At 46.4% G+C, this 23,953-nt stretch overlaps 1 protein-coding gene across 1 annotated transcript in view; it reads right to left on the bottom strand.

Moving 5' to 3' along the window:
- Positions 1-15,382, bottom strand: part of LOC126355499 (cuticle protein 16.5-like) — a 31,863-nt gene extending 16,481 nt beyond the window's left edge. The window contains exon 1 of the mRNA XM_050005830.1: positions 15,356-15,382. Coding sequence (XP_049861787.1) covers positions 15,356-15,367 — 12 coding nt within the window. The 5' untranslated portion in view covers positions 15,368-15,382. The remainder of the gene's footprint in view (positions 1-15,355) is intronic.
- Positions 15,383-23,953: the final 8,571 nt, after the last annotated feature.

Raw genomic sequence — 23,953 nt, 5'->3', positions numbered from 1 at the left:
AACAGTTACGTACCGTGCAGATTGCACGTCAGTATCAAGGGTGGTGGCATTCACTGCCTGCCACACAGCGCGCCACTTTGTATAAGGGTGTTTGCTTTCAATCACATTCGGCGTCATGTTCATTTGCATGGCAGCATATATCGCCCTCGTCATCATCAAGCGTCTGGGTAGTAGTGCAGTGCGAATGTAGCTTAATTCCATGAAGAATTGGCCAATGTAGAAGAAAGGTGCAGGGATGTCCGATATCATCACAGGGGGTGCGAGTGAGGTTGGTCGTAAGGCTTCCAGTAAGACACTTGTGAGGCACGTCGGACTTCGTCGCCACTGTTGCAGGTGACAGCTGACGAACAGGGCCTTCGCTCTGTTCTGAACGTGACAAAGGCCTAAACCCCCTCTGCTCCTCGGGAGGGTTAGGGACTCGTAACGAATCTTAAACAACATGCCCGTATTAACAAAGAATGCCAAAACCGCCAACATGCGGTGAGCCAGGGTAGGTGGAATGGGGAGTATCTGTGCAAAATGGGGGATACGTGACGCCAAATAGACGTTAGCATATCGTATTCGTTGCAGGAGGTCTAGATGTCTCAGACGGTGGTCACTTATTCCTGCTCTCATGTGATTCAATAAACGTCTGTAGTTAAGGGGTGTTGAACGCTTCATGTCAGATGTGAAATCAATGCCAAGACAGCGGATTGTGTCACTGATTAGTAGCGGTGCGACGCTCTCGTCGGGTAGGCCTCTGCCTATAGAAAGAGCGTGTGATTTATGGGGATTGAGATGGCTCCCCGATGCCGCGCCGTAGGTCGCCACCCACGCCAGTGCTGCACGAACATCGTCATTACTGCGAAGAAGGAGTACCAGATCATCCACATAGGCAGTGCAGCAAAAAGTGTGTCCACCAAGGGACATCCCAGTCAGGCGTTGTCGGAGGCCGCAGAGGAGTGGTTCCAAGACGAGGGCGTACAATATCGCCGAAAGAGAGCAGCCTTCTCGCACCGATCGCTGGATCTGTTTCGGCGGCGTAAGACGGCCATTATATAACACCTTGGACGTCGCGCCGCGTAGGAGACGCATCAGTACATTAACTATTACGTCCGGATACCAAAGCTGTCGCAGTACCTCCATCAAAACTTTGTGTTCGACTTCGTCAAAGGCCTGGCTAAAGTCGAGTGAGGCCAAAACTCCTGGCAGTTGGCGAGCATTGGCTAGCGCGATCATATCTCTATATCGGCACAATGCAGTGCGAATATTATGGTCACCACCTAACGATGCCTGGTCCTGCGACAAAACACATCGTACTGATCGCTTTAGGCGTGCCGCCAGAAGCCGGGTGAAAGTCTTCAAGTCACTATTGAGTTAGGTCAAGGGCCGATAGTCACTGATCCTGGATCCGCCTCGTGGTTTGTGTATGGGCACAATCAGTCCTTCTAGGAAGGCTCCAGGTATCTGCGTCGTGGGAGACATAAGATCGAGGCAAATATCAGTGCACGCTGGTGGCAGCAATTGTTTAAACGTCCGGTAAAATTCCAGAGGAAGGCCATCAGGTCCCATCGACATATGAGCAGCCCCAGCCTGTTTTGCTTCAATGATATCCTCTCCCGTTACATCTGCAGTCAAGTCCGCCGCCGCTGTCGGAGAGATCGAGCCAAAAGTGAGTTGAGAGACTTCGGCGATCACCTCTGGCGGATGTCGATGTTTCGAGTACAGCCTAGTGTAGTGAGCATCAAGGGCGTTTCCTATGTCGCGCTGGGTATGAAGGCGTCGTGCGTCTTCCGTCGTGATAGCTTGGATCAGTGTCCTGCATCGGCGCCGTCGTTCTGCAATGACGTGGTACGTAGACGGTTCCTCCTGGGCCACTCTGTCTTGAGTGCGCGCTGTGACGCTCGCACCCTCAAGGTGGCAACGTGTTAATCTGATGAGCTGTGCCTTGGCACGGTTCACCGTCCCTGCAGTGCAGGTGAGTACGGCAGTGCTGCACATTCCCTTAAGATGCTGTAGTAAAAGTCCGTGGTATGTCTCTCCCGTGCTGCAACATCTCGGCTGTAACCTATCAACGTCTTCCGGAGGGCTGGTTTGGCGCAGAGTAACCAACACGACAGTGCAGACCGGTAGGTGCCACGCCGGCGGCTGCAAGAGTCCCACGTGTTCTCTATAAGGCGGCGGCATTCCTGAGAAGCTAGGTGGGCGACGTTCAACTTCCAAGGACCACGGCTGTGCCATATCTTCTGGCCGACGAGGGTAATAGCGCAGATGTAGGCCTCGTGGTCAGAAAAAGCTGTGGGCCAAACTTCGGCAGCTCTTGTCCCCACAGCTATGGAGCGCGAGATGTAAATCCGGTCGATGCGGCTGGAGGAATGGCTGGTGTAGTGAGTAAATCCGGGCCGATCGCCACAAACATGTTCCCACGAGTACACCAATTGAAGATTATTTATAATTGTCGTATGTTCTGCGCAGGGAGAATGATGTGGTAACTGATCCTTAGGTGCTTGGCTACAGTTGAAGTACCCTCCCATTATCAAGGCGTCCTGACGGCCCATAGAGAGGGGCGTGATTGTATGAGCGAAAAAGGTGGATCGTTCGCTACGCCGACCAGACCCTGACGGTGCATAGATGTTAATAAGTTTGACTCCTTGGATAGTGAGAGCCATGCCTCTGGCATCAGGGAGATACTCGACGTCTTCTGCGGATATACCTCCGCGGAGGAGGATCGCCACACCACTGCCATTGGCAGACGCATGTGAGACCCAAGTCTGGTAGCCATAGGGTCCCTTGACGTCGGCGACATACACCTCTTGAAGGAGCGCAATGTCGATGTCTGCTGTGTTGAGTAGATCCTGTAGCATCGCTAGTTTATGTCGGGCATGTATGTTGTTGATGTTAATCGTCGCTAGACGGAATGTTTGGTCAGCCAGCTAGGCAAATGAGTTGTGTAGGAGGCCAGGTGTGGGCGGCAGGGGCGGCCCCACAGAGGCTGACGATACACTGTTGTTGGCTGGTGCTGGGTACAGCCGAGGGAGCATCTGTGCCTTCGGCATCCTCCAGGTGCTGTGGCTCATCCTCGACATCATCCGCCCAAGAAACAGATGCAGCAATTGGTAACTGCATATTGCACCTCAAGACATCATTGGGATTCACTTTTCTATAACACAAAGTGTCGTCTACATAAAAATGATCAATGAAAAGGCGTGCACTGATGTTGTGTGACGACACGCTCATGGACTTAAATTTAAGCATTGTGATGGTCACATAGGAACTGTCACGATCGATCACGCTGGATTAGGATTTCACACTCTGAGGGTCTTCGAGCTGCCATTCGAAATCCCGCCAGATGTTGTGATGACAGCTTTCAAACCGTACGGCAACGTGCTAAGCCACTTGGCTGAAAAATGGCAAACGTTTGAGACGTACCCCATCTTAAATGGAGTGAGACAAATTAAGATTGAACTGACGAAACATGTGCCATCCTATCTAGTAATTGGCGGCTGCAGAGCCATTGTCATGTACGACGGACAACCATGTACTTGCGCCGGCTGTGGCCAGGAAGGACATGTCCGATCGGTCTGCATTCAACGCCGACTGACTCAGACACCGGATAGTGAAGTTCCATCCCCGGCGACGCCTACTTCACTTCCCATTACGTATGCAGCGGCTGCTGCCGCAACAGCTGCTCCTGCCCAGGATCGTAACACCATATTGCAGTCAGTGGTCGATGAGAGTGTGGCGGACAGCATATCCCCCTCTACGACGTCTTCGGCAGACTTGCCTCAAGACGGTGATCAATTGTGCCACCAAGACGAGCCTAAAGAGAAGATGGAAGTAAAAACTAACATTGTCCCGACCTCTGCCTTCCTACCAATGGAGACCGCATCAGATGATTGTCGCCCGCACTCTGACACAGAACAACATGTCCGGAAACAACGGTCCCCTCCAAAACGCAAGAATCGGCGCCATACGCTATCCGATGATTGCCAGCTCCGGATGTGTGACCCAGACGAATATCCGGCGTCGAACGACACTCAGGACGCTACCACCACAACTCAACCTTCCCATCACGATGCTACGGCGGATACAATTTCTGAGCCTCGGTCTGACAACATCACATCTGCTACTGAACATACGCGCAAGCGCTCTACTGACAGCACTAACCAACAGTTACCAATTGCTGCATCTGTTTCTTGGGCGGATGATGTCGAGGATGAGCCACAGCACCTGGAGGATGCCGAAGGCACAGATGCTCCCTCGGCTGTACCCAGCACCAGCCAACAACAGTGTATCGTCAGCCTCTGTGGGGCCGCCCCTGCCGCCCACACCTGGCCTCCTACACAACTCATTTGCCTAGCTGGCTGACCAAACATTCCGTCTAGCGACGATTAACATCAACAACATACATGCCCGACATAAACTAGCGATGCTACAGGATCTACTCAACACAGCAGACATCGACATTGCGCTCCTTCAAGAGGTGTATGTCGCCGACGTCAAGGGACCCTATGGCTACCAGACTTGGGTCTCACATGCGTCTGCCAATGGCAGTGGTGTGGCGATCCTCCTCCGCGGAGGTATATCCGCAGAAGACGTCGAGTATCTCCCTGATGCCAGAGGCATGGCTCTCACTATCCAAGGAGTCAAACTTATTAACATCTATGCACCGTCAGGGTCTGGTCGGCGTAGCGAACGATCCACCTTTTTCGCTCATACAATCACGCCCCTCTCTATGGGCCGTCAGGACGCCTTGATAATGGGAGGGTACTTCAACTGTAGCCAAGCACCTAAGGATCAGTTACCACATCATTCTCCCTGCGCAGAACATACGACAATTATAAATAATCTTCAATTGGTGTACTCGTGGGAACATGTTTGTGGCGATCGGCCCGGATTTACTCACTACACCAGCCATTCCTCCAGCCGCATCGACCGGATTTACATCTCGCGCTCCATAGCTGTGGGGACAAGAGCTGCCGAAGTTTGGCCCACATCTTTTTCTGACCACGAGGCCTACATCTGAGCTATTATCCTCGTCGGCCAGAAGATATGGCACAGCCGTGGTCCTTGGAAGTTGAACGTCGCCCACCTAGCTTCTCAGGAATGCCGCCGCCTTATAGAGAACACGTGGGACTCTTGCAGCCGCCGGCGTGGCACCTACCGGTCTGCACTGTCGTGTTGGTTACTCTGCGCCAAACCAGCCCTCCGGAAGACGTTGATAGGTTACAGCCGAGATGTTGCAGCACGGGAGAGACATACCACGGACTTTTACTACAGCATCTTAAGGGAATGTGCAGCACTGCCGTACTCACCTGCACGGCAAGGCACAGCTCATCAGATTAACACGTTGCCACCTTGAGGGTGCGAGCGTCACAGCGCGCACTCAAGACAGAGTGGCCCAGGAGGAACCGTCTATGTACCACGTCATTGCAGAACGACGGCGCCGACGCAGGACACTGATCCAAGCTATCACGACGGAAGACGGACGACGCCTTCATACCCAGCGCGACATAGGAAACGCCCTTGATGCTCACTACACTAGGCTGTACTCGAAACATCGACATCCGCCAGAGGTGATCGCCGAAGTCTCTCAACTCACTTTTGGCTCGATCTCTCCGACAGCGGCGGCGGACTTGACTGCAGATGTAACGGGAGAGGATATCATTGAAGCAAAACAGGCTGGGGCTGCTCATATGTCGATGGGACCTGATGGCCTTCCTCTGGAATTTTACCGGACGTTTAAACAATTGCTGCCACCAGCGTGCACTGATATTTGCCTCGATCTTATGTCTCCCACGACGCAGATACCTGGAGCCTTCCTAGAAGGACTGATTGTGCCCATACACAAACCACGAGGCGGATCCAGGATCAGTGACTATCGGCCCTTGACCTAACTCAATAGTGACTTGAAGACTTTCACCCGGCTTCTGGCGGCACGCCTAAAGCGATCAGTACGATGTGTTTTGTCGCAGGACCAGGCATCGTTAGGTGGTGACCATAATATTCGCACTGCATTGTGCCGATATAGAGATATGATCGCGCTAGCCAAAGCTCGCCAACTGCCAGGAGTTTTGGCCTCACTCGACTTTAGCCAGGCCTTTGACGAAGTCGAACACAAATTTTTGGTGGAGGTACTGCGACAGCTTTGGTATCCGGACGTAATAGTTAATGTACTGATGCGTCTCCTACGCGGCGCGACGTCCAAGGTGTTATATAATGGCCGTCTTACGCCGCCGAAACAGATCCAGCGATCGGTGCTACAAGGCTGCCCTCTTTCGGCAATATTGTACGCCCTCGTCTTGGAACCACTCTTCTGCGGCCACCGACAACGCCTGACTGGGATGTCCCTTGGTGGACACACTTTTTGCTGCACTGCCTATGCGGATAATCTGGTACTCCTTCTTTCCAATAATGACGATGTTCGTGCAGCACTGGCGTGAGTGTCGACCTACGGCGCGGCATCGGGGAGCCATCTCAATCTCCACAAATCACACGTTCTGCCTATAGGCAGAGGCTTACCCGGCGAGAGCGTCGCACCGCTACGAATCAGTGACACAACCCGCTGTCTTGGCATTGGATTTACATCTGACATTAAGCGTTCAACAGCCCTTAACTATAGGCGTTTATTGAATCACATGAGAGCAGGAATAAGTGACCACCGTCTGAGACATCTAGACCTCATGCAACGAATACGATATGCTAACGTCTATTTGGCGTCACGTATCCCCCATTTTGCACAGATACTCCCCATTCCACCTACCCTGGCTCACCGCATGTTGGCGGTTTTGGCATTCTTTGTTAATACGGGCATGTTGTTTAAGATTCGTTACGAGTCCCTAACCCTCCCGAGGAGCAGAGGGGGTTTAGGCCTTTGTCACGTTCAGAACAGAGCGAAGGCCCTGTTCGTCAGCTGTCACCTGAAACTGTAGCGACGAAGTCCGACGTGCCTCACAAGTCTCTCACTGGAGGCCTTACGACCAATCTCACTCGCACCCCCTGTGATGATATCGGCCTTCCCAGCACCTTTCTTCCACTTAGCCAATTCTTCCTTGAATTAAGCTACATTCGCACTGCACTACTACCCACACGCTTGATGATGACGAGGGCGATATATGCTGCCATGCAAATGAACATGACGCCGAATGTGATTGAAAGCAAACACCCTTATACAAAGTGGCGCGCTGTGTGGCAGGCAGTGAATGCCACCACCCTTGATACTGAGGTGCAATCTGCATGGTACGTAACTGTTAATGGGAAACAGTTGTGCCAGTCCCGCCTACATCCCATCCACCTCGCTGATTCCCCCTTGTGTGCCACATGCCAAGTGATTGACACGGATGAACATCGTTTCGAATGCGGGTCGGCAAAGGACGTATGGTAGTGGCTTTTCTCACACACACGACTCCCGACAGGATAACTACCCGAACACTTCTTTGAATACTGCGCTGGTTTTGTGGCATATGCAGAGAATACGTGTTGTTCGTCAGTTATAAATGCGAAAAATTGAAGCAACGACCAGTGAGATGGAAAGGCAGCTGCAGCATACAAACTGAAGTCGATGTTTAGCGATGGGCTGACTCAATTTTAAACATGTGCTATGCCAACTGAAGGTGGGTAAAATCTCGAAATGCGTAGTGGTATCAATGAAAATAGATAAAATTTAGCTGGTTGCTGTGTTTCTTATAATAATATAAACTGTAGCCAAGGAGGTCAACAACCATTAAATGGAGAACTAATGCTAACAGTATCCATCAGATCGTTTCTGTACATAGAGAACAAGAGTGGTCACTTTCCTGAAGCCCACCTGACGATACGTTTGTCTCCAATGAACACTCGTCGTCGCACACAACGTATTGGGTTCTTTTACTTAAAAGTCTTCAAACTTCTCTCATATCTGAGAAAGTATTCAGAATGCCCAGACCTTTGTAAACTGTCTACACAGATTTGCATATTTTATCACTTAAGGCAGTAAATTATCTCAATGTTTTTTAAAAGCCGCTAACAGAGACTGTAAAGAAAATGGTTTGAATAAATCAGTCCACCTTTTACGTTCAAATGTATGAAATTTCTTATTCATCTCATAACTAACCTGGAAGACAATATTTATATTACTTCATGCAGTGCACTCTGTCGGTTGCTTTCAGTTACAATGAAACTCTTCTTCTTGTCTTATATTTGGTCTCCTTCTGTCACCGGCAGTCAATACCCTCATGACTTCAACCGAGCAGTTATTGAAACGTAATCTTTATTTCGTCTGTTAATATTTATTTTTCCACAAAGAATTAGAAGGCGTTTACTTAAGGCGATCGTGTGTACACGGTACCACAACTCATTTCGCCGGCCAGTGTGTCCGAGCGGTTCTAGGCGCTTCAGTCTGGAACCGCGCGACCACAACGGTCGCAGGTTCAAATCCTGCCTCGAGCATGGATGTGTGCGATGTCCTTAGGTTAGTTGGGTTTAAGTAGTTCTAAGTTCTAAGGGACTGATGGCCTCAAAATTTAAGTCCCATAGTTCTCATGGTGTGGGTTCCTGTAGTCATGTCCTAGTTCATGAACCACGGGCAACGTATGACTGGCCAAGTAAGTGGTCCCGACAGTCGGGATACCAGTTACTTTGGAATAAGGCTGGGCATCTCGGACATATTCTAAATCGTGGTCACCTTTTTGCTCAGACGGCAAAGACTACCAAATGCACCGGTTACTCCCTCAACCGTTAGGGGTAAAACTTAATTGGACTCGGGGCAAGTAAGGCTAGCAGCCTGCTTCCCTCGTACTTTAAATATGATGCTGGCAACAATCAGAGCAAAATGCCCCGGACCTTTTGAGGTGACGGAGTCACACCTCTAACTGACAAACCAGGGACTCCTAAGGTACGACTTGGCAAACAAATGGTAATGAGATGGGGAGCTATTAATATCAATAGGGGCTACTCTGAGAAGAAGGTAGAGCTGGCAGAGGCTGCAAATAAGATGAGGCTGGACGTTTTAGCTGTTAGTGACATTCGGGTAAGCGGTGAGAAAGAAGAGGAAGTGGGAGAATACAAGGTTTACCTGTCAGGAGTCAAAGCAGGAACAGCACAATGGGGTGTAGGGCTTTACATCAGGAAAGAAATGGAACCCTGCGTAGTTGCAATAAGGCATGTAAACGAACGACTGATGTGGATAGATTTGACAGTGTCCAGCAAGAAAATTAGGATTGGGTCAGTATATTCGCATTGTGAAGGGACAGATCAAGATAAGATGGATAGTTTTTATGAGGCACTCAGTGATGAAGTTGTTAAAGGACAAGGACAGTGTTCTGCTCATGGGTGATTTTAATGCCAGGATTGCAAATCGAACAGAAGGGTATGAAAGAGTTATGGGTAAATTTGGAGAGGATGAGGCCAACAGGAACGGAAAACAACTCTTGGATTTCTGTGCCAGTATGGGCTTAGTAATCACATACTTCTTTTTTAAACATAAGAACATTCACCGGTATACTTGGCAAGGCAGGGGAACCAGACTTGGGAAGGCAGGGGAACCAGATCTGTCATAGACTATATAATAACAGATCAGGAATTCAGGAAGGCTGTGAGGGACACACGTGTATTCAGGGGATTCTTTGATGACACTGATCATTATTTAATCTGCAGTGAAATTGGGATTGTGAGGCCGAAAGTGCAGGTGGTCGGGTCCATATGTAGGAGGATAAGAGTGGAGAAATTCAGCATAAGGAAATCACGCACAAGTACATAACAGCGATCTCAGAAAGGTACCAGGTAGTTGAATGTAGTCAATTACAGTCATTGGAAAAGGAATGGACAAGGTACAGGGACACAGTACTAGAAGTGGCTATAGAATGTCTTGGAACAGTAGTGTGTAAAAGTAGGAAGAAGCAAACAGCTTGGTGGAATGACACAGTCAAGGCAGCTTGTAAAATGCAAAAGAAGGCGTTCAAAAAGGCTACATACTAGAACTCAGGTAGACAGAGAAAGTTATGTTGAAGGAAGAAACAAAGCCAAACAGATAATTGCAGCATCCAAGAAGAAATCTTGGGAAGACTTTGGAAACAGGTTGGAGACTATGGGTCAAGCTGCTGGAAAACCATTGTGGAGTGTAATTAGCAGTCTTCGAAAGGGAGGTAAGAAGGAAATGACAAGTATTTTGGACAGGTCAGGAAAACTGCTGGTGAATCATGTGGATGCCTTGGGCAGATGGAGGAAATATTTTGAAGAGTTGCTCATTGTAGGTAAAAATACAATCAGTAATGTTTCAGATTTCGAGGTAGAATGGGATAGGAATGATGACGGAAATAGGATCACATTTGAGGAAGTGGAGAAAATGGTCAATAGATTGCAGTGCAATAAAGCAGCTGGTGTGGATGAAATTAAGTCGGAACTCATCAAATACAGTGGAATGTCAGGTCTTAAATGGCTACACAGGATAACTGAAATGGCCTGGGAGTCAGGACAGGTTCCATCAGACTGGACAAAAGCAGTAATCACACCAATCTTTAAACATGGAAACAGAAAAGATTGTAACGACTACAGAGGTATCTCTTTAATCAGCGTTGTGTGTAAAATCTTCTCAGGTATTGTTGAAAGGAAAGTGCGAGTATTAGTTGAGGACCAATTGGATGAAAATCAGTGTGGGTTTAGGCCTCTTAGAGGCTGTCAGGACCAGATCTTTAGCTTACGGCAAATAATGGTGAAGTGTTATGAGTGGAACAGGGAATTGTATCTACGCTTTATAGATCTAGATAAGGCATATGACCGGGTTCCTAGGAGGAAGTTATTGTCTGTTCTACGAGATTATGGAACAGGAGGCAAACTTTTGCAAGCAATTAAAGGTCTTTACATGGATTGTCAGGCAGCAGTTAGAGTTGACAGTAAATTGAGTTCATGGTTCAGAGTAGTTTCAGGGGTAAGACAAGGCTGCAACCTGTCGCCACTGTTGTTCATATTATTTATGGATCATATGTTGAAAACAATAGACTGGCTGGGTGAGATTAAAATATGTGAACACAAAATAAGCAGTCTTGCATATGCGGATGACTTAGTTGTGATGGCAGATTCGATTGACAGTTTGCAAAGTAATATTTCAGAGCTAGATCAGAAATGTAAGGAGTATGCTATGAAGATTGGCATCTCCAAAACGAAAGTAATGTCAGTGAGAAAGAAATATAAACGGATTGATTGCCAAATAGGAGGAACAAAGTTAGAACAGCTGGACGCTTTCAAGGACTTAGGATGCATATTCTTACAGGATGGCAACATAGTGAAAGAACTGGAAGCGTGGTGTAGCAAAGCTAATGCAGTGAGCGCTCAGCTACGATCTACTCTCTTCTGCAAGAAGGAAGTCAGTACCAAGACTAAGTTATCTGTGCACCGTTCAATCTTTCAACCAACTTTCTTGTATGGGAGCGAAAGCTGGGTGGATTCAGGTTACCTTATCAGTAAGGTTGAGGTTACGGATATGAAAGTAGCTAGGATGATTCCAGGTACTACTAGATGGGAACAATGGCAGGAGGGTGTCCACAGTGAGGAAATCAAAGAAAAACTGGGAGTCAACTCTATAGATGTAGCAGTCAGGGCGAACAGGCTTAGATGGTGGGGTCATGTTACACGCATGGGAGAAGCAAGGTTACCCAAGCGATGGGTTCAACAGTAGAGGGTAGGAGGAGTCGGGCCAGACCAAGGAGAAGGTACCTGGATTCGGTTAAGAATGATTTTGAAGGAATAGTTTTAACATCAGAAGAAGCACCAATGTTAGCACTGAATAGGGGATCGTGGAAGAATTTTATAAGGGGGCTTTGCTCCAGACTGAACGCTGAAAGGCATAATCAGTCTTAAATGATGATGATGATGATGATGATGAGTTCTCAGAGCCATTTGAACCACTTGAACAACTCATGTCCATAATCGACAAACATTTATTCTCAATTTTAGATCTGAAGCTTGTGCCATTTCTCCATGTTTCAAACCCTCTCTCTTTTAGTGGTAGTTAAAACTGACCTCAGTAATGTCGTAGCCCTTGCCTAGTCTCTTAGTAGTTTCACACACATATACAAGGTTTCCGGAAATTCTCTTTACAGACTTCTAGTACTTGTGGAGTGGAATGAACACCTACAGATTACACTGAAACTCATGTACGGAAACGTACAGTCTCCCTTCTAGATGAAGTTTTACTCATCTACTTCTGCCTGAGGAACAGAATTAGGTGCAACGCAGCCATTTATTAGATAAAAAATTCGGAAGCAAACATAACGAGACATCCATTTTTCACTTTAGTGCATTTGTTTGTAATAACACATAAACAGTACATGTTGACATTATTCCGAAACAAAGAAGAACCCTGCATACTTTACGTACAGAACAGTGCTGATGCGTTACAACAGTGGCTCGAAGTGGCAACCACCAACGTTGTTACAGACATTGTTCTTACGAAGAACGTTGTGGTACACTCTCTCCATCCCACCTCGTACTTTTCCGTTTCTAGTGCAACGGCGAGAACTCGTCCCAACAGATGCCCCTACAAGAGTCCCGTGAATTAAACTTTCCGTACTACTCCACATGAAGTAGCATAGAAGTTAAATCCAGAAACCCAAAAGAATTGCTACCTAATAATTGTAATGCGTCAATTCTTCTAGAAGAAGTGGTTGAGTTAAACCTGTGAACTGAAAGTCGTAGAACAGAAACACAACGTTTGCGGAAATGGGCTCATGTTCAAAATACACACATCAAAAAATTTTTTCATCGCCACAGTTCCCAGATCTCTAGAAGACAGCCGTTGATTGTGGATATTGTATCACAGACACAGTCCCTATTCATAGATGTCACTAAATCGGCCCAAAGATGTAAACAACCATGCATGAGGAGCGCCTATTAGACGGAGGGGCTCCGACAGCCGATACGTTCCAGTCATTCCACCAGGTAGGAGGTGCACGGCTCTTGTCGTCTGTAGTTCAACCATGTTTAGACGGTCAAAACCGCAGTTCGATCGCGTCCGCGTTGTTCCTTTGTGCCAGGAAGGGCTCTCAAACAAGGGAAGTGTCGAGGTGTCTCGGAGTGAAACAATGCGTTGTTGTTCGGACAAGCAGGAGATACAGAGAGACAGGAACTATCGATGACATGCCTCACCCAGACCACCTCTGCAGTGGATGACCGCTACCTACGGATCATGGCTCAGAGGAAACCTGACAGCAACGCCACCATCTTCAATAATGCTTTTCGTGCAGCCACAGGACGTCCTGTTATGATTGAAACTGGGCTCAATTGGCTGCATCATGCGCAACTTCACTCCCCATGTCCATCGCGAGGTCCATCTTTGCAACCACGACACCACGCAGCGCGGTACAGATGGGTCCAACAACATACCGAATGGACCGCTCAGGACTGGCATCACGTTCTCTTCACCGATGAGTGTCGCACATGCCTTCAACCAGACAATCGTCGCAGACGTGATTGGACGCAACCTGGTGAGGCTTAACGCGTTAGGTACACTGTCCAGTGAGTGCAGCAAGGCGGAGGTTCCCTGCTGTTTACGTGTGGCATTATGTTGGTCCAACTTACGCCGCTGGCGCCGTAATGGCTGTAAGATATGTGAATGCCATTCTCCGACCCCCAGTGCAACCATATCGCCTGCATATTGGCGAGGCATTCGTCTTCATAGACGACAATTCGCTCCCCAATCTTGCACAATTTGTGAATCCCTTCCTTCAGAATAACGAAATCGCTCGACTATAGTCGCCAGCATGTTCTCCAGACATGAGCCCTATCGAACATGCCAGGGATAAATTGAAAAGGGCTGTTTGTGGTTGACGTGACCCACCAACCACTCTGAATGATCTACGCCGAATCGGGGTTGAGCAGTGGGACAATCTGGACCAACAGGACATTGCTGAACTTGTGGATAGTATGCGACAGCGAACACAGGCACGCATCAATGTAAGAGGACGTGCTATTGGGTAGTGGAGGTGCTGGTGTGTTCAGCAGTCTGCACCACCACCTGTGAATGTCTCGCTGTATGGTGGTACAACATGCAATGTGTGATTTTCATGAGCAAGAAAAAGGGCGCAAATGATGTTCATGTCGATCTCTATTCAAATTTTCTGTACACGTTCCGCAACTCTAGGAACAGAGGTGATTCAAAACATTTTTTTTTATGTGTGTGTGATGTAATCATTCCCCTCTACAAGTACTAGAAATTTGGAGTTTCGGTACGGTCTGTAGATTGCGTCAAATTACTTAAATTATTTTTATGATCGAGGTCTTTACGTTAAGTTCCTCTGAACGTTACATATACATGTATTTGTAAAAGTATTCAAACTAGTAAACTGTGTTCTCTTTTACGTTGAATGATGTTCTTAAACCAATCTATGATTAGTGCACAGCATTCTGAATCTATGTGTATTGTTATCTTGGACTGAGCTGTAAAGATTTCCAAATTAACTTTGCTCTCAGTTGTCATGGAGACCCATTATCCGCATTTAATTCGAGCAACAGGCCGCAGCAGCTGTCTCTGTTGTTTTATTTCATACGTGCTTCATCTTTGCAGTATCGGCGTAAGAATACACATCCTAACTCTGTCTTAGTTTACAGCATCTTTTTTCTCAGTACTGGAGGAGTGAATCTGCGTATTCTGTCTCTATGGAAACTGTAGACAGTTCTGAAAGTATATTAGACAGTATATAAAAAAGGAAAGTACAACGGAAGACAGTATCATTGTCTTAGTTTATTGATAATATTGTATAATATATACATTATTCACAAAGGAACGTTGTTCAGGATGACATTTCAGCCCAGCAGAGCAGCCTTAGCGTGGAGGTGGGCAGCAGCGGTGAGAGCGCCAGGGGCGGCGTAGGCAGCGGGGGCGGCGTAGGCAGCGGGGGCGGCGTAAGCCACGGGAGCGGGAGCGGCGTACGCCACAGCGGGGGCGGCGTAAGCGTGGCCGGCGTAGGCGTGGGCAGCGTGGGCGGCCAGGGCGGCGGCGCCGTTGACGACGGCGTCACGGGCCTGAGTCTGGGCGACGGCGGTCAGGTGGGCGGCTTTGGTGACAGCGACGTCAGGGGTGTCAGCCAGGTAGCCGTCGGAGCGCACGGCGATAGGGGCGGGGCCGTAGGCGGCGTAGCCGGCGTGCACGGGGGCGGCCACCACGGCGGGGGCGGCGTAGGCCGCGGGGGCAACGACTGCGGCGGGGGCGGCGCCCAGGTAGCCGGGCTTAGCCACGGCGACGGCCAGGACGGCGCTCAGGACGATCTGAAAAACGAAAAAGTATCGTTAGGCAGTGCTTTACTACTCAGTTAATTCCCTAAATCAGGAGTCCTCCATACGGAGATACACAGTTTGTTGATGCAGTGAGTTATAACGATCTACACACAGTGGTAGCAGTAAGTACCAGGGTGTTCATGGCTGGGTGAGTTGTTGCTGCTGCTACTGCTGCTGCCGAAATGTGCCTCTGCTGTGTTGGGCACGGCTTTTATACACGGCCGGACCAGTGCGCGTCACCTGACGTGAAAGTATCACTTCTCACGTCGTGGCCTTGTGTGAGGTCCCGTGCTTGGCGTTGTCTCGTGCCCGGCGGATTTGTTCCGCACGCTGCACTGACCTAGAGGTTCTCCTGAACGGACGAGTTTTCAATACACCCTATGTTATACGTATCTCTGCTGACGTTCTGATCCAAGTATTTGCTCGAATAATACGACAGCATGGAGGTGTAGAGGACGACGTGTGACGGTGATGTGCAGTCTGGCATACACTGTTTCAATGTGAGAACCTTTTAATATTTAAGTGTGTATGAAAGTTTCACTCCGCCTCCGTAGCGTAGCAGTAGCGTTACCGTGTTGATTCCCGTCACGGGACTGGATGCTGTGTGCCCTTCATCATCATTTTCATGATTCATCCCCATTACGGCATAGCAAACCACCTCCACTGGGACCTTGCCTAGTACGGCGGTGGAGGCCTCCCGCATTGTCCCCTACGCTCTGTCAAGGAGTATGGGACCTCTTCATCATCATCATCATCAGTCATCATCATCATCCTCGTCAAAAATGACGCTGAGGCCTATGGGACTTAACTTTTGTGGTCATCAGTCCCCTAGAACTTAGAGCTGCGTAAACTTAACTAACATAAGGACATCACACACATCCATGCCCGAGGCAGGATTCGAACCTGCGACCGTAGTGGTCGTGCGGTTAAAGACTGTAGCGCCTAGAACTACTAGGCCACTCCGGCCGGCTCATCATCATCATCTTCACCATCATTATCATCATCATCATCATGAAAGAAAAGGGTCAGTATGCAACATCTAGTTGCGCTCGACCAATGAAAACGAAATTATGTCGATGTAAAAATCCTACAAACAAAATAATAAGTTATGCAAACTAATGCTGACGTACTTCATAAGCCATGTTATATAGCTTAATGCAATATTTGGTATCGTTTCGGATTTCGTCCATAAGTCAGTAAGAAATTCCGTTTGCAGTGTCCCCTATGAAGCCTGTAATAACACCATTGTTACCTGAACTGAATCAAATCTACATCTTCATCTACATTGATACTCTGCAAATCACATTTAAGTGCCTTGCAGAGGGCTCATCGAACCACTTCCACAAATCTCTACTATTCCTATCTCCTACGGTGCGCGGATAGAATGAACAACTATATCTTTTCGTACGAGCTTTGATTTTCCTTATTTTATCGTGGCGATCGTTAATCCCTATGTAGATCGGTGTCAACAAAATATTTTCGCATTTGGAAGAGAAAGTTGGTGATTGGAATTTCGTGAGAAGTGCCCGTCGTAACGAAAAACGCCTTTCTTTTAATGATGCACATCCCAAATCCTGTATCATTTCCGTGACACTCTTTCCCATACTTCGCGATAATACAAAACGTGCTTCCTTTCTTTGAACTATTTCGATGTACTCCGTCAGTCCTATCTGGTAAGGATCCCACACCACTCAGCAGTATTCTAAAAGAGGACGAACAATCGTAGTGTAGGCAATCTCCTTAGTAGGTCCGTTACATTTTCTAAGTGTCCTGCCAACAAAAAGCAGTCTATGGTTAGCCTTCCCAACAACATTAGCTACGTGTTCCATCCAATTTAAGTTGTTCGTAATTGTAATCCCTAGGTATTTAGTTGAATTTACGGCTTTTAGATTAGTCTGATTTATCGTGTATGCGAAGTTTAACGAGTTCCTTTTAGCACTCATGTGGATGACTTCACACTTTTCGTTATTAAGGGTCAACTGCCAATTTTCGCACCTTTCAGATATCTTTTCTAAATCGTTTCCCGTTAGTTTTGATCTTATGATGGCTTTATTAGTCACCTGCAAACAACTGAAGACGGTTGCTCACATTGACTCCCAAATCGTTTATATAGATAAGGAAATGCAAAGGGCCTATAAAACCACCTTGGCGAACGCCAGAAATCACTTATGTTTTACTCGATGACATTCAGTCAATTACTACGAACTGTGACCTCTATGACAGGAAATCACAAATCCAGACACATAACTGAGACGATGTTCCATAAGCACGCAATTTCACTACGAGCGGCTTGTGTTGTACAGTGTCAAAAGCCTTCCACAAATCCAGGAATACGGAATCGATCTGAAATCCCTTCTTAATAGCACTCCACACTACATGTGAATAAAGAGCTAGTTGTGTTTCACAGGAACAATGTTATAAAAATGTTGCTGCATATCGACGTTAACGATATGGGCCTGTAATTTTGTGATTACTCCAACTACCTTTCTTGAAAATTGATGTGACCCGTGGAACTTTCCAGTCTTTCAGTATGGACCTTTCGTCGAGCGAACGGTTGTATATGATTGTTAATAGGGCAGTAATCGGAACAACATCCGATTGCAATGAGTGATGAAAGCTTCAGTGATAACAACGATATTTTACCTATTAGCTGTTGCATAAAATTTTCACTGTGTGTGTCTAAACTTACCACATGCTTTCTACAACATACAAGGAAGGTTATTGTATACTAAAATCTCACTTACTGAGAGTTTTACGGAAACCCACATCAACGAACATGGTTTTCGCAGGTAAGTTAAGCAAGAGTACGAGTGCAGTTGGATCTGCAGCAGTCTGGGATATTGGGTGTTGCAGAAGACCAACTCACACAAGCTAATAAAGACGAACCTCAGGTTGAACACCACCGTGATCCAGTCCAGGCGTGTTGTGACCTGTACACCCTGACCACCTGATGGAAGAAGCGATAGAGTCATACAGAACCTTGCTCGCTAACTGGCAGGAGGATATCCAGCATCCACAGCAGGGTGAGCATAATCACTGCCAGCGCAAATTGCATCTCCCTGAGAAATAACGCTGCAAACAGGATGACGTGTTTGTAACTTCGTTAACAATTTCGTATAATGTCGCGGCAGTTCAGCCAGACGGAGTTTAATAAAATGCAACACAGTTTCTTGGATTCGGTCTAGACAGAATCTTATGAAGCTACTTTTAATTTTAATGAAATACCACTGATTGAATGACAAATAACGTTTCTGTAATATTTAATTATTATTGTAAGAGTACTAAGTTCCCAAAGAAAACGATCCTAGTCGAATGAAATCATCTGCAAAGCACATAGGGAAAATATTTTCATAGAGCAGAGAAATTCAGAATATTTTTTTAACGGCATTCTTTCGAAGCATATCCATTGCTGAGGTACTGTAAACTACCTATTGTTTATGACACAATCATTTTCGAAAGACACGGTAGTAAACGGTTTCGGCCTGTATTGGCCATCTTCTGATACTATTGCTCATGGACGGCAATCGCTAACCAAAACATTCATTACATGCATAGAAATAACTGCATGCGACACGTTTTAGTACTACGGTTACACACGTAGATGCTATTCTGCACTGTCTGTTCAAATGCACCACTTGTCTGAACCTATGGCTTAGGGGTAACTTCTTTCACTAGTAATCAAAACAGCTTGGTTCCTGAGTTCGAATGGCGCCATTGTTTAAATTAACAATAACAGTCATCAGCAGTGTCGGCCAGAATCTTCTAGCCACTGGCCTTATCAAAGAGGGAGTAGAAGCGGACAGAGGTTCAGGGCACCCTCTTGCACGTGGGACAGGAAACTGCCTCTGAAAAGCCGAAGATTCAGCAGTGATCAACGGGATGAGGATGCAGAAGGCAATGGAAACCACCGCAGTAAACACACATAATGTGTACCCACAGGACTAGTGGCTTGTAATTGATGAAGTGTCATGATGAGATCCCCATTCGCATCTCCGAGAAGGAACTGCAAAGGGGGAGGTGACTATGAGAAAAAGATTTAATAATCAACAGGTCGTGGAATGTCAGAAGTTTGAACGTGGTAGTGAGGCTACAAAATCTGAAAAGTGAAATACTAAGGCCCAGCCTACATATATTCAGGGTGGGTAAAGTGAAACGGAAATAAGACACATTTTTCTTTCTTGATGAGTATTGGGTATTGTCAAAAGCAGCAGAACACTATAACAGGAGCAGAATTTGTTGTCAGTACTAAGATGGGACAGAGTGTGACCTACTGGGAACAGTTCAATGAGAAAGTTTGTCTTATCAGAATCAACATCAAATCAACACCGACGTCGAAAGTAGAAGCTTGAAACACAGATAAAATATATGACGATGTTGAACAGGAAATTCAGAACGTGAAGGCAAATGGAAATCTAATAGTCATAGGGAATTGGAATACCGTTGTAGGGGAAGGAGTGGAAGAAAGAGTTCCGAGAGACTATGGGCTTGGTGGAAGGAACGAGAAAGGATGAATACTAACTGAGTTCTGCAATAAATTTCACCTTGTAGTAGCGAATACTCTGTTCAAGAATCACAAGACGAGGAGGCTATATTTGGGAAAGACTGGCAGATACTGGAAGATTCAAGTTAGATTACATCAAGATCAGACAGAGATTCCGAAATACCCAGGAATAGATATAAACTCAGATCACAACATAGTAATGATGTAGAGTAGACTGAAGATTATGAGACTAGTCGGGAACATATGGCAGTTAGGTGGAGGTGGAAGCACTGCATTGAACGCCTCTGTGAGGAGGAGGATTTGTCTGACGTGACAGCGGAAGAAACAGGGATCGATTGGGAAATGACAGGGAATCTGGTATTAGAACAAGAGTTTGAAAGCCCATTGGAAGACTTAAGATAAAACTGGGCAGGAAAAATAAATCATATTCATCGGAATTTCTAAGATCCTTGCGGAAAGAAGTAACAAAATATCTATTCATGTTGGTGTGTAGAGTTTATGGGACTGGCTATAATATACCATCAGATTTTCGGAAGAACATCACGCACATACGTCCGAAGATATCAAGAGCAGACAAGAGCGAGAATTATCGCACAGTAAGCTTAACAGCTCATGCATCCACGTTGCTGACAATAATAGTATACAGAGGAATCGAAAAGAAAGTTGTGGATATGTTAGATGACGATCAGTTTGGCTTCCGGAAAGCTGAAGACACTAGTGCTGGGATTAAAAAGGGTGTAATACAGGGAAGGCAGTCTTTCGCCCTTCCTGTTCGATCTATATACAGGGTGAGATTTATTGAACTATATTAAAAAAATGTAAATTAGCTACCAACTATGGCGTGTACACATTTTATTCAACATACAACCGTCACTACAGATATTCGGATTTAGCTTCGATATGCCTGCCACAATTAGCGAGGATGTGGCGCAGACGAATAGCGAAATTCTGCACGACCCGCTGAAGCGTCAGAACATCGAGGACCACCTGAATTGCTTTTTGCAGCTCAGAAATGATTTTAGGGTTATTGCTGAACAACTTGTCTTTGACACAGCGCCACAAAATGGTGTCGCATGCGATCAGATTAGGAGAATACGGAGGCCAATCGAGGCCAACACCAGTGGCCTCAGTGTACCCCAGAGCTGGAATGCGGTCCCCAAAGTGCTTCTCCAGGACATAAAACACTATTCTGCTTCGGTGGGCCGAGCTCCGTCTTGCAAGAACTACACTTAGAGTAATGGAGATGAAATAATCTTCCAAAACCTTTACGTGCCGTTCGGTTGTCACCGTGCTATCAAAGAACATCGCACCGATTATACCGTGACTGGACGTTGCACACCACACAGTCACCCGCTGAGGGCGAAGAGACTTCTCGATTGCGATATGCGGATTCTCACTCCCCCCAAATGCGTCAGTTTTGCTTATTGACGAACCCATCCAAAAAGAATGTGGGCTTCGTCGCTAAAGCAAACATGCATCCGCATACTAATTCCCATCATGCCTAACGGAAAACCGAGCAGTTTGAACGTCCTGCCGCAAACCGTTCAGAAGTTATGACTTATATTTCATACAGTTCAGTAATCGTCACCTTGTACAAAAAACGGTTCAGAGGTATGATTAAATTACAAGATGAAAGGATATCTTCATTAAGTTGGCAAATAATTATGTTATGCGTGGAATGGAATGAATAGTCTGATGAGTGCAGGCTATGGGTTTAGAGTAAATCGAAGAAAGACGAAAGTAATGAGACGTAGCAGAAATGAGACCAATAAGAAACTTATCAGAATTAGTTAAGGAATTCTGCTATCTAGACAGCAAAATATCCCATGACGGACGCAGCAAGAGGGGCATAAAATGCAGACTTGCACTGGCAATAAGGGCACTCCTGAGAAAGTAATGTATACTAATAACAAAGACTGTTCGGAAGTTAAAGAAGAAATTTCTGAGAATATACAGTATTTTACAGTAGTGAAATATAGAACAATGGGAAAACCGGAACAGAAGACAATCGAAGTGTTTTAATTGTGGTACTACAGGAGAATGTTGAGAATTATGTGGACAGATAAAATAAATAAGGACTAGGTTCTTCGCATAATCGGCGAAGAAAGGAATATATGAAAAACACTGAGAAGATAAAAGGATAGGATGATAAGACAAGTGTTACGACAACAGGGAATAACCTCCGTTTTACTAGCGCGAGTTGTAGTGCGTAAGAACAGTAGGGGAACACAGAGATTTGTAAAGAGCCAACAAATAATTGGGGAAGTAGGCCGCATTAAACCAGACATAAGAAAAGAAAAAGAAACACATGAAAAAGAAAATAATGAGATACTTGGCTAGTCTGTGGTACCATCCACTGCCCGTTTATGTAAATGGATTACTTCCGCTCAATAAAAGGGTAAGTATAATTTTTTGTAAATTGTTATATTGTTTTATGGCTATACATCTGGAATCGAGTATTACGAAAATATGGACAACCTTTACAAACAACAGTTAATTCTCAAAATGAGTTTTACTTTGCAGCTGATTGTCTGCTCAAATATCTTCGCACATTAAAACCGAGTCTCAGACTGTGAATGGAACCCACGACCTTAGCCTTTTGCAGGCAGGTGTTTGACCGACGTCTTTTTCTTTCTAGCTATCTCCTACGTTTTAGCGGAGATAGCACTCCCGGAGAAAATAATATAGCGGAGGACCAGGGTTCGAGGCCTGGTACGACGCATTGTTTTAATATTCTAGGTAGTTAGAACACTTATTTTGCGAGTAGTCAGTAGGGGGCTAGCTATGTGTGTGAGAGGACATCCGTAAATAGGCCACAACAAATGGGTTGCCTGTACATTATGCTAGCATGGATTTGCTCCCTGACGAAACTGGAGGTGCAGGCAACATCTTTCAACAAATCCAAAGCTACAGTCACGTGGTGGAGAATAGTTTTATGGCAGTTAAACAGTATTGAGTTATGTATAATGGCCACTCAACAACTACATACATATCGCCAATGAGAATACAGTGATTTAAATTAAATATATGTCTCTGTCCGCATGGAATATTTTATCCAAGCCTAAAATCTGTTCGTCTGTCCTGAGTTATAATCAGAATCAGGAGGCACTATTCTTTCAGGGTTTCACCCTGGAATTATTCAAAATCCGTTCATGTAGTTACTGGCTCAAAATCATAAAAAAGCTAATATTGCATTGCCCTTCCAATTTACAATGGAATTACGACATATTTTCTGAATTTACGTTTCCATATGTTTAGATGACGTTGTTCTAATTATTTGGGTTCCATGTAGTATTATTGCAAGCATATGAATAAAGTTTGTACTAACACGAACGTAAATGCTTGACAGAGATTTTGCCACGTCGAACTAGTATCCAGTCTCCAGTTCTCGACGACCAAATAAGCGCCGCGTGTGCCTAAGAGCGCAGCACACCGCATCTGGTACACTCGGCTCTCGGGGACCACAGCACAGCTACGACACCTGAGGATGGGCTTATAACAGTCCGAAACCAGTCGTGTGAAAATGAAGTAGTTAACAACTGAAGCAGTCTTTTCAACCTCTGCTATAACACTCAGTTGCCGATGTTCTGCCAACAGGATTGTTTATAAAATCCAGAAAGAAACGACTTAAGGCAACGGCCTTGCCGCAGTGGATACACCGGTTCCCGTGAGATCACCGAAGTGAAGCGCTGTTGGGTGTGGCCAGCATTTGGATGGGTGACCATCCAGGCGCCATTCGCTGTCGCCATATTTTGGGGTGCACTCAGCCTCGTGATGCCAACTGAGGAGCTACTCGACCGAGTAGAGTCTTACCATTTCAGTTTGCTAAATATCTCCGTAAGGCTATCACGGTTACCAAATACCCCTGTAACGTAACGCGCCGTACCAGACCGGGTTGACGGAGGAGATAGGGAAGATCCAAAGAAGAGCGGCGCGTTTCGTCACAGGGTTATTTGGTAACGGTGATAGCGTTACGGAGATGTTTAGCAAACTCAAGTGGCAGACTCCGCAATAGAGGGGCTCTGCATCGAGGTGTAGCTTGCTCGCCAGGTTTCGAGGGGGTGCGTTTCTGGATGAGATATCGAATATATTGCTTCCCGCTACTTATACCTCCCGAGGAGATCACGAATGTAAATTTAGAGAGATTCGAGCGCGAACGGAGGCTTTCAGACAGTTGTTCTTCCCGCGAACCATACGCGACTGGAACAGGAAAGGGAGGTAATGACA

The sequence above is a fragment of the Schistocerca gregaria genome, chromosome 3 (genome assembly GCF_023897955.1).
Source record: "Schistocerca gregaria isolate iqSchGreg1 chromosome 3, iqSchGreg1.2, whole genome shotgun sequence".
Lineage (NCBI taxonomy): Eukaryota > Metazoa > Arthropoda > Insecta > Orthoptera > Acrididae > Schistocerca > Schistocerca gregaria.
Note: the sequence above shows the minus strand (reverse complement) of the source record. Positions and strands in the feature narration are given on the sequence as shown.